The sequence below is a fragment of the Protobothrops mucrosquamatus genome, unplaced genomic scaffold (genome assembly GCF_001527695.2).
Source record: "Protobothrops mucrosquamatus isolate PMUCROS unplaced genomic scaffold, P.Mucros_1.0 scaffold_183, whole genome shotgun sequence".
Classification (NCBI taxonomy): domain Eukaryota; kingdom Metazoa; phylum Chordata; class Lepidosauria; order Squamata; family Viperidae; genus Protobothrops; species Protobothrops mucrosquamatus.
In genome coordinates this window covers 118631-130983 of record NW_015386259.1, presented here as the reverse complement: position 1 = coordinate 130983, position 12353 = coordinate 118631, and the positions used below count along the sequence as shown (strand labels likewise).

Below are 12353 nucleotides of genomic sequence, written 5' to 3'. Positions count from 1 at the left end.
CCAGTTAGGATTTATTTAACAAAACATAGTTAAACAGACAGTGGCATATATGTTGAAGCCCGATTAGTGACTTCTGGCACCAACTACTATGTCAATGCTGCAAATCCTGTTAGAATGCAGAAGGTAACTGTGTTAGCATTGCAATCTTACATTGACAGTTAACAATTCATCCTGTTTTGCGATCTATTTCCTATTACCTAAGGACATTCCTTTGTTATTCTCAACAATTATTTCCTGTCTGGCATACAGAAGATTACAGCAGTACAAGAAACTAACCAGAGTCCCTTACTCCCTTGGCCAGCACTAGAGTGTTGAATGAGCTTATACTTCTGCCTAGAGGTCAGAGATCCTTCTCTTCTTCTGTACTTCCAGGACCATTTAGTCATAATCATTTCTTTTGTATCTGAAAATAAAAATGACAAGCAAAGCCAAAAAAAAAAATTTAAATTGCAAAAAAACTATCTGGTTATTGGACATAATAAGAGTTGGTCAACATCAATTATTCTCAATAAGTATTTATAACAGAATTGTAGAATTGGAGGAGACAATATTTTAACATTGAATATTTTAAAGGTTATATAATTTAGATTAAATTCAATATTATTCTCTCCTCTCTTTTTGGGTAAGAATGTCAGCTTCTCAGGCCTGAGGAAGTAAGGATATTAAAGAGGATTTTGGTTGATCAAATGTTCACACTGTCGTTACCTCTCATTTATTTATTTATTTTTCACATTTTTGTACTCCCTATCTCTTTCAGAGAAGGACTTTGGGCAATGTACAATTATGGTTTATTACATGTGACAAAGAGAAAATAGGGGGCTGGGTTCAAGGAGCATTCAACCCCTCTTTAAAAATAGAAAGTCTAACTTCCAGAAGAAACGTCTGTTGGGCTTAGAAAAATGCAATGCTGTAATAATAGGGCAACTGCAATGGCTACCGCCTCACTCAAGGTGCTTTGTAAAGTTTAGAGCAGGTTTAGGCAGTCTTGGGTAAGATTACTTTTCATATCTCATTTTAGTCATATGCCTTGATTTTTCTTCTTCTTCAATATTCTCTTATTTATGTAAGAAAAACTAAGATAACTTTTATGGTCCTAATATTAACTTTACTTGAAGAAGATGTAAATGGGAAATAAGACAGGATCTTGCAATAACCTCATAGAATAGATTATATTGAGGCTAAGCAGTAGTGTCCTGGCATCACTTTTTCAGATTCAGGCTCTCCAGAAAAGAATGGCATAAGACAATTAATCCAGAAGGATACCAACTATTGCCTCCCGCAAGAATAAATGTTATCTCAACAACGAACATTGCCGGGAAAAATACATGTTGAATCCCCTGTCTTTTTCTTAGACTAGAGCATTAATTATCAAGGTAGTTGTGTGAAAACAAAAATAATATTAATAATAATAACTGGTTTTGGTATCTCATCTGCTATAGATGTATTAGCTATAGTTTCTATTGATGTTTCACATATTGTTGTTAGCTGATATATCATTTGTGGCTTTAAACTATTTCTTTGTTTGGAGATATATCAAAACATGCCTAAAACATGGAATTCATAGCAGCATTAGGCACTCTGCTACAAAAAAAAACAACAAACCCTGCTCCATATTGCACATAGTTGAGTTTTTGGTCTTTTCTTTGTTCTTTATGAGGCAATGATTGTGGGAGACGTCGTGCCACTAACACCTAATCAAGTTCAGCTATGTGAGCAGAACAGAGAAAACAGACTGTAATGACATTTATTCAGACAGAGTTGGGAAACATACCAAATTTATAACTGTAAATACTATAACTTACTAGACAAGTGTTTGGTAATTATATAAATACTGGCAATACCCAAGCAAAAACGTACAAGAAATTGTCTTCCAGTCATTAAGAAAAGCTAGCCTCACTGTTGACTTCCTAATATGGTCTGCTCCATTAGACTGCTGAAGTCTTCCCAGTGTGATATACTACATCTCTGAAAAGGAAAGCTCTATCTATATTCACAGGGATTGCCCCTCACTTACTGTAGAATCAGATGCCTTTGTTTTAATCAGTCTGTTTGGCATTACAGTCCAAGAGTTGGGCACTTGCTCCTTACGTTCCTAGATATTTGATCAACAAAAAAACTGTGCACTCTCAAACAACTGGAAGAAATCTCATACAATCCTTATAAACTGCTGAGGCAGATTACCAGAAAGTGCCAGTCTTATCAATGTTCCTCCCCTGCTTTGACTCTTTTCTGATCCTGTTATTCTGGAAAAAAAAGACTCATTAAAGCATTGGATCCTGAAGCATTGGATTCAGTGCTGGTTAGTATCTCCCATTCTTTTCCCTCGTAGTACTGTTTGACATGTGCAGTGATTTGCCATTCATTTTTACTATATATGGATCTGATTTATTTGAAAAGCTACAGTACTTTTAGCATTCTTGAGAAGATGACTAAGCATGTGGCATCTTGCTTGAAATGCCACCTTTTGTATCATGGCCAAGGAATCTTGAGGAAACTTTCATTTATTTCCTTCCCTAATTTCTAGAATTCTGGAGTAAATTGTCTTTCACGTGGGGACAATCTTATCTGGCTTCTGAAACATCACACTTGAATGAGGAATATGGACTAAAACTTAGGCAGGACTCTTCTGTACGTGTATATACAGGGAAGATGTATATCTAGGCAGAAAATGTGATGCAGATCATCTCTTTTGCAAAAACAAAACAGCAATGTTTCTAATGTCCTAATCTGGAGCTGGTTTAAATTCTTCCACCTGCCTACATCATTTTCATAATTACCATGACTGGAAAAAGCATATATGTATCCATATATTTCTCCATGTGGGACTAATAATTATTTTAAAGGGAGAGTGGGGTTTGTAGGGGGAAGGGCTAAAATCTTCCTCCATATAGAAAATTGTTCTGAAATGTCTACCTCCTTCATGGTCAGGGTGGCTTTTAGTAAAGAACAGTCGAATTTCCAGTTGTGGAGTCCAATGCCACACCTCCTAGGTCTCTTTTAGCTCTTAAAAGAGCCTGTTTTAGACACTCTTTTGATCCATAGTAAAATATTGTGAAGCTGAAGTGCCTACATCTAAAATAGATATTTCACTTTACATTTTGAATATGCATTCTCCCTCTCTCTCTCCCTCTCTTTCCCTCTCTCTCTCTCTCTCCCTCTCTCTCTCATAAGGCAGCTGAAGATATTAAGATGCAGCCTTCTTTCACACACACTGAATTTACAAACTGCAAGGATTTCAAAAGAGTCGCGTGTTCTTTCCTGTCAATAAACTATGCACGAAAGAGTCCCAGAGAAATGAAGAATCGTTACGTATCCTTTCTGACCATCTAGATTTATTTTTGGTGATGGAAAGACAGACATCACATTAATAAACCTCCCTAGAGCAAAAGACATAAGCAAAGCAAGAGAATCGTTTTATTTATTGGAATGTTTAGAAATTATAATTAAAAATAACAGGGAAGGTCATGAACTTAAGCTAACCAACACGATTACATCATTGTTTTCTAAACATCACGTCTTATTCACTTTTTTTCTGAATTGGAGTCATACTTCACTCTTGTTCAGGGAGAGGAATATATATATGAATATGTATAAACTATGATTTACTGTTTCCCAAGGGCATCTCCCCCCTGTGTTTCTCTGTAAGTTCCTGATCTGGATATGCCCACTGATTGGATAAAGGCATGCCCAAAGAAATTATTCTCAGGAAAAGCCAAAAAGAGATCATCTCTGAGGATGAATAATTGTCCTACATGCCTACATTGCCAATGTTTTGAATTATTCATCATGTTTGATGTGATATTGCCCAGAAACTGATTAGAAGGCAGAGTCATGAATTGTATAAGGCTGCACTGGATAAATCTCCCTTGTGTGTGTGTGGGGGGGCACATTTTAGGTTCATGCCTAAATTTACTACTTGAACCAAGTTAGCATGTTCTGACACATATTTTAGAATTAATTAGTTTCTCTTTTTTAATGACTGCTTTAGAATTGGTTCTAATTTATCACTAAGAAAAAGTATAAAAATCATCAACCTCACCTGAAGAACAATCCTAAGTGCTACTGATTGAAAGAAGTGTGAATCGCCGAATTCTTTAAAAGACCTATAGGTAGCCCTCGTATAGTGGCCATAACTGGGACTAGCAATTCAGTTGTAAAGTGAAGCAGTTACTAAGTGAAACCTTGCTTATGATCTTACTTCAGCTTTCCTTTGCTTTACAGACCTGGAAAGATCAGAAATGCAAGGACTGATTACAAAGCTACTTTTGCATCGCCATCATAATGGTGATGAAAACGGTTGCTATATGAGACAGTTGTTATAACCTTTACTGGTTTTTGCAAACCAAGGCAGGAAGCAGGGGTAGTTTTAACTCCTACTAAGGGTAGATGTTTATTTCTCAAATTCAGTTCACTTTGAAACTAAGAGGAACACTGCAACATTGTATGCGTGTCAAATATAAGTGGGGCATGATTTTCTTGCCAATAGGGCTGCTTTCTCCTTTGCAGAAAAAAAAGGACTAATATTGACCATATATACCAATATGTGGTGTCTTACATGAGATTGGTTTATTTTGGTAGCAGAAACTGACGCAAGAAGGGAAGGCACCTCACTTTTCTTGTCATCTATTAGGTACTCTATCTGACTTATTGGGGGGGGGGAAAGGAATAAATTAATTTTAAAAAGTAGTAGGGAGCTGCTATGCAGCAAAACAAAGCCCTAGCACTGCTTGATAAAAATGCATTTTCAAATAAACACCACAGGCCTTTTTGGAAGTTAAAAACAGTGGACAGCTGCAGTTTGTTTAGAAATATGTCCACCTGCGAGAGCACTGAGGGAGGTAACCCAGGTGACAGCAAACAGTGCAGGAAGGAAATAGGCTTGACGGGGTGGTGGGAGCAACATCACACGCTCCAGGAGTTTTGTGACTAGCCATGCTCCCAAGGCAGCCATTTTGTGAGAGTACAGGTAGTCCTCGACTTACAACAGTTCATTTAGTGACCATTCGAAATTACAATAACAGTAAAAAAAAGCGACTTATAACCATTTTTCACACTTAAGACCATTGTGGCATCTCCATGGTCACATGATAAGAATATGGATGCTTGGTAGCTGACTCATATTTATGACGGTTGCAGTATTCCGGGGTCATGTGATCCCCTTTGGTGACCTTCTGACAGGCAAAGTCAATGGGGAAGTCAGATTTACTTAACAGCCGTGTTACTCACCTAACAACTGCAGTGATTCACTTAACAATTGTGGCAGGAAAGATGGTAAAATGGGGCAAAACTCCCTTAACAAACATCTCACTTAAGCCATAGAAATGTTGGGCTCGATTGTGGTCGTAAGTCAAGGACTACCTGTATCCATCAAGATTCTCAGTCTTCCAGGTCCTGGAAAGTGCTTTTTCTTGTTTTTCTTTGAAAGACATTTCGCTTCTCATCCAAGAAGTTTCTTCAGCTCTGAGTGGATGGTGGTGAATGGAAGGATTTATACTGAGGGTGAAGGTTCGTTCTCTGAGCTTGTGGGCTGGTTTCTGAATGTTTCGTTACCAGGCTAGCTAACATCTTCAGCGGCGTTTAGGGGATGTCTGTGTCTGTGCTCTTCTATTTATAAGGGCTTCGGGTGTGGGTGTGTGAAATGAGCTTCTTGTGAGGAGTTATCAGAGAGAAGCTTGTGATGGGTCTTGTGATGGGGAGGTTACATCAGGTCAGGGTCATTGGAAGGTGAACTGCTGGGAGGGCTTGAGTGGGGTGGTTGAGGGTTGGTGGGCTGTGCGATTGATCTGGATTCTGAGGGGTTTGTAGGCTGGTTGTAGATCAGTGTGTCTGTTGATGGAATTGTTTGTGGAAGGCCAGGATTCGATAAACTCAGGAGCATGGTGGTTGGTAGTGTGGCTGATGATTGTACTGTTGCTCCAATCAAACTGGTGTTGTTTAGTGTCGGTCTGGGTAGCAATTAAGGATTTGGGATCGTGGCATTGACTGCTAGCCGGTGTTCGTGGATCCTGGTATTTAATTGATGTTTGTCCCTTGTAGAATTGGTTGCAATGGTTACAGCCGATTTTGCAGATAACATTGTTTCTTTCACCCTTCTGTGTCTTGTCTTTGGGTCTGGATTTATATTCCTTGCAGACAGCTGGCCATTTGCATTGTTTTAGGCCACTTGGAGGTTTATCTGTGCCCTCAGGGTCACCCGAGTGGCGCAAATCGGTGTGGAGCCTTCTGAGACCTGAAACCTCTTGAAAAAGCACCTTTGAGAGGTATCCATCGTGGCACCCAATCAAAATGGTTCCCCTACTTCCAAAAGGGGCGCTCAGAGAAGCAGGCAGGCTGGGTCGGAGAAACCCGGACAGCTGATAGGCTATGCGGCCAAGGCATTAGGCTTCCAAAGTTATCACCCTTTTAAGCGCCTCCTCCTCCTCCGCTTTGCCAATCTCCAGCCTCGAGGTCACTTCACGTGCTCTGGCCGGGGGGCTTTTCGAGGGGGAAAATCTATTTTTTTTTCACCCGCGCGAAATTCTTCTTCCTCCGCGCCCCGGCGGCGTCCCAAGAAGCCAGCGCCAGGCGAGGGAGACACCCACCCACTCCGCCAAGTAGAGCAACTGGGCGCGCAGGCAAAAAGCTGGGACTCTTCCCCACCTTCTTCCAGAGGGAAACAGCGGCGGCAACCACCTCACGCTCGGGGCTTCCCGCTCCGCCATTCCGCCAGAACCCTCTGCATGCGGCTGAGGCAGCTGGTGGTAGCCAAAGGGCGCCAGCCCCGCTGCTTGCCCTCCCTCCCTCCCTCCCTCGCCGCGCCTGCCCGTTTCGCGACCCCCCTCAGCCTAGACGCGCCGCGGAGAGGCGAGGCGAGGCGAGGCGAGGCGAAGAGGGCATTTCGGGCCGGCGGAGGAGACAATGAACAGCGGCAAAAGCGAGCCAGAGCTCAGCCCGGCCGAGGCGAACTTGCAAGAGGAAGAGGTACCTGCCCGCCGAAGGGGAGGCGGTGGTTTAAATTGGCTGCCTTGGGGGAAACTTTCCGAGCGCGGTGTCGCTCGCCACGGGGATACTGGGGAGCCCTCGGGGAGGGGGGGGAAGTTTCGGGGCGTAAGAAGCGTCCCTTCTGAGCGGGAGCAGCCTGGCTGATGCTGTCCTTTCTGATCCTCCGCCTGTGGAGTCCATTGACACTTGGCTCCGTCCGCTTCGGAGGCGAGAGAGAGAGATTGCGCAACCTTTGCCAAAAACGAAAGGAGCTTCGGGTGTTCCAAACAGCATCGCTTGTGGACCGTCCTTGAAATTCTTGAAGTTGGTGGAGAGTGGGGTTGGGACATGTATCTTGGCAGATCGAGGGAAAATATCCTAGTCTGTCTGTCTGTCTGTCTGTCTGTCTGTCTATCTATCTATCTATCTATCTATCTATCTATCTATCTATCTATCTATCTATCTATCTATCTATCTATCTATCTATCAGATAGATTATCTATCTATCTATCTATCTATCTATCTATCTATCAGATAGATTATCTATCTATCTATCTATCTATCTATCTATCTATCTATCTATCTATCTATCTATCAGATAGATTATCTATCTATCTATCTATCTATCTATCTATCTATCTATCTATCTATCTATCTATCAGATAGATTATCTATCTATCTATCTATCTATCAGATAGATTATCTATCTATCTATCTATCTATCTATCTATCTATCTATCTATCTATCAGATAGATTATCTATCTATCTATCTATCTATCAGATAGATTATCTATCTATCTATCTATCAGATAGATTATCTATCTATCTATCTATCTATCTATCTATCTATCTATCTATCTATCTATCTATCTATCTATCTATCTATCTATCTATCTATCTATCTATCTATCTATCTATCAGTATAGTTTGTTTGTTTTTTTGTCCCGTTGTAATCATGTGTTTCTTTTCCTGGAGTTAGTGTCCGCAGCAAACTGCTGGTTTAAAGCAGCATATTCCTTTAAAAAGCCAGGCGCCCAGATTAATAGATAACGTATCGAGCGCATTCTTTTCCGATGAGTTAAGATGCGGAAAACTTGTATAAGAACTTGGGTAAATTTTAATCCGCAATGTCATATGCAGGAGAAAGTGAAATCAAACAGAGTAAAAAGGAGGTTAGTCATGGATCATTTGCAGCTGCAGGTTAGCGGTATCCCACGGTTTAAGCAGCCTGGTTCTGTCTTATGTTTGCTCTGAAATAAATATTTCCAGGGAGGTGCGTGTTTTCTAGGTGTGCAGCCTTGCACGTATGTACTCGGAAGTATCTTTTGAAATAATATTTGCCTTTATAAAATGCGGTTGTTTAAACGATAGGATGACAGACATTCAACACTCAATCTTGAAGCACCAGGACCTGATGTTGATTTGTGAGAGAAACTTTGTTTTTCCTTGTGACTCTGTCAAAAAAAAAATATGTAACTCATAGCAAGTTGGCAAGACAGTTGCAATTAGATACATTAACAATACATGCATGCATATTCAGGAAGAGAATAATTTTATCTTGGGGAAAAATAATACTCCCCATGTAAATAATATTTCTAAAGCAGATAACAATCTATTGATTGCTATAAATAACTTTTGACACATTAACTCATACCATGTAGATAAAAATACTGGGTTTTTTAGATAAAAATAAAAAAATCAGAAAATAAGGTTTTTATGATGTATTGTAATCTACAGTATAAGACTTTTTTTTAAAAAAAAACAACTTTTAAAATCTATAATTCATCTGGATTATTTTTCAGAGCTAGTAAGATTTGGTATCTTTATAAATATTTATTTACTTCATTTTTTTATCACACCTGGGAAAAGAAAAGCTCATAATATTGTCATCATGAAGCCTTCCTTCACTGTGAGCAGATTTCATGGTTTTATTGTGGAACTCTAATTTCGTGTTTTTATTGTAGAAGTCTGAAGTTCTGAAACAGGGAATTGTTACAGGATATATCTGCATGGCTATCAGATAAGGCATATCCTTTCTTCCAGTAATGTCAATTATGGGGCAGGTTTGCTTTTAGAAACAAAGCGAAGAACATTTTCAGAGGACCTAGAAGTAGGGAAATTCTTAAAAGAACTCTATTGCTACAGCATTTCCGAAGAAGTGATATTCAAACACTGACTCTCATTACTTTTATAGTAGCAGGAGATAAAGCAGGCAGCTCTGTTTTAAGAGCCTCTTGTTTTATAGGAATATCAGACAAAGAGGAATAGGTTAATTTAAGATTCCTCTCCAGTGTTATTCTTTAGTATTTGTTCTGTAGAATTGAGTTGAATTTTGAAATGGATTTCAGGAAAAGAGTGGTGGTTTTAAAAGTTGCACACCGAAACACTACTCATCCCCATGAACTCTACAACACCTTTTTGGAATTGAATCTGAAGTGCTGTTTGACTCTTTACAGCAAAACCAATTATTAAAAAAGAAGGAAAGAAAGGACCATCCTTTCCTTAGAATATCTGACTCAAGTAAGATTTGATGGAGAAAACTAAATGTGCTTCTAAGATGCGCAGAGACTGAACGTATTATACCAAGAAGGCTTTTCCCCCCTCAGATATTTTAAAATAAGACATATGTTCGTATTTAGCTTCCTATAGCTGCACAGTCTACAGTAATAATGCTAAATCTTGGCAAATGTACGGCATAAATGAAAGTGAAAATAAGTAATGGGGAACTATAGTCATTCAATTGACTTTGGGTGATACAAACCAGTTTGGTAATTTAACTGCCTAGTACTCTCGAACTCTCCTTTTGCTTTTACCCTATAAGTGTGCTTACCTAATTAACATACTCAATATATCATATTTTGTAGGGATTCTCCCAATGTTATGAGTGGGAATATACTGATATTCCCACTCATAACATTGGGAATGCAAACTAAAGTCAAAATCTTGGTCCAGTGGAGAGAGGTGTTTCACCCTTTCCCCAAAACTATTGTTCAGAATGTACTTCTTCCTAATGCTCCTGTAGTAAGATAGCAATACAGTGTCCATGTCTGCAATGACAAGCTAGATAAGTGTGTTTTAGTATGTTTTGTCTATCCAGCCCAGGTGGTCAGTTTATGATTCAGTGAGGTATGTGAAACCTGAACAGTGAATTAAGCAGGTAACCCATAAGTGAGGAAGTGGAAACCATGTAAATACAAAGCTAAATGTCTATGAAGATTTTCAGTCATCCAGGTCATGGTTGTCCCAAAGGTGCTTTTTCAAGAGGCAATTGGACTTCCTTTTTTTTTTTGAAGACCTTTTGCTTCTAATCCAAGAATCTTCTTCAGCTTCAGACGAGAAGCTTCTTGGATGAGAAGTGAAACGTCTTCAAAGTAAAACAAAGTCAAGTTGCCTCTTGAAAAAGCACTTTTGGGACATGTAAATCCAACAATCCAACATAGTTCTTTGTTCGTTTTCCCCGGAGCATTAACACTGAGTATATGTAACATGAAGCGTTACATATCAGTACTCTAGAGCCATTTCAGTAATCAAATGAGGAATTCTTAGAAATCAGAGACTGCTACGATGAGGTACAGAAAAACATTGCAACATATTGTATCTTGCTTAATTTTACAAAAACAAATCTATGGCTAAAGTTAGACATGAATCCAAGTTTCCATTTCCAGAGCTTATGTGTTTCTAATATACTATGTATCTTCAGGATCAATTACAAACTGAAGAATCTTCATGATTAGTGGGGATGTGCTTGCAGTTAAATTATATGCAGTGTAGATTGGCTAAAACTGATTGTGTAACCAGGATAATACATGTTCAGAAAAAAGATAAGGGTCCTCTTAACGTTAACTGTTTTGTTAAACTCCCCAAACTAAAATCCACTTCTTTGTTTCTTAAAGTTTGGAAAGTCCAGCTTTTCAATTATTCTAACAGTTTCAAAACAGTATGGCTATTTCTAATAATGTTAAATGAAACATCTGAAACTATATTAAATGAAAACAAAAAAAAAATGCATAGACTATTTAAAGATTGACTGAATTAATGCTGTTCAAAGTCAGTCTAATTTCAGTTTCTAAAAATTATTTTACTTCTAGCAGATGGGCTAGAAGGATATGTTTAATTTTTGGGAACTTGGACAATTATTCATTCCCTTTTTAATAATATTACTGAGGGGATATCGTTATCTTTACCGAGTACTAATATTTCTTGTTATTATACCAAGGGGTTTCTTGGTTTTCTGAGTTATTATGCATATAATACAGATTTTGCTACTATAGATTCTTGGCAGTGAATCTAGGATGGTTTGCAAATGGGGCTTTCATGCATTTTTATTCATATGGTGAAGTACCTATTTGTTTTCAGATTAGGTTTATTGATGTTGACCACCAATAGAATCAATCCTGGTATGTGCCTGGACTATACAGCCAAGTGACAAAATTTGTCTGATTAATTATACATTAGCATTTGAGGGAGGGAGGGAGGGAGAGAGAGAAATTTATTTGTGATTTCAAGTATTCTAATTTTTATTAGTCATGATCAGAAAAGATTTGGGATTTGGGGGTGTTTGTACTTATGTGGTCATATATTATTTCAGTAATAGGGATTGCATAACATGCTACTGTGATTTGCTTGATTTTATTGTTTATTACTAATTTCATTGGCATATCGGTTTTCAGTTTAATGTAGCCTAGAGATTAGCACAAAGATTCTCTACCATAAATTAAACGTTATAAAAGAAAAGAATAAAAGCAAGAATTATGCAACATCCTACCATACAACAGTAAAGGAAAATTAATTTAAAAGTCACCCCAGTAAACAAGTATGTGTTTAATTGTTAATTAAAATTTAAAATTTAATGTGGGAAGTAGCATTTTTCTTTGGAAAGAATTCCAAAATTGGGGTACCACTACTGAAAATTCAGTAACCTATGGGCCAGAAGCACTTTTGGGACCATGATCAGGACCTCTTCAGCTGAATAGAAGCGATACAAACCAAGATTGGTTGGTTCTTACTGCTTTTGCCTTAGTTTGTTGTGTGAATTCAGTCAATGTGACTTATAAAAATGGTTTACTAAAAATGATTTAGTATATCATGTGAATTTAATCAAATCCCAACATAGTATGAAATCTTAGCACAAACAATGTGTCCCAAATTGTTTTGCAGGTGTGCATATGGTTGGCAAGTATACCATTATTTCCTCACTATAATTTTGCATTGATTGACAAAGAGTGGTGTTCTGTTTTTGGTATGGCTTTAAAATCTGAACATTGTAGAGGTAGCTTATCCATCAAAGGAAATTGCTATCAAATGATGCCCCTGGGTCACCTGCAAAATACTAAGGAGCACTAGTTATGCTTGTGGATCTCTTATCTGGTTCTTTCCTGGCTTCATGTCCCTA

At 38.5% G+C, this 12353-nt stretch overlaps 1 protein-coding gene across 1 annotated transcript in view; it reads left to right on the top strand.

Moving 5' to 3' along the window:
* Window positions 1–6856: 6856 nt before the first annotated feature.
* The window catches only part of RBPMS (RNA binding protein, mRNA processing factor), a 111805-nt gene continuing 106308 nt past the window's right edge, over window positions 6857–12353 (top strand). The window contains exon 1 of the mRNA XM_015824037.1: window positions 6857–6960. Coding sequence (XP_015679523.1) covers window positions 6898–6960 — 63 coding nt within the window. The 5' untranslated portion in view covers window positions 6857–6897. The remainder of the gene's footprint in view (window positions 6961–12353) is intronic.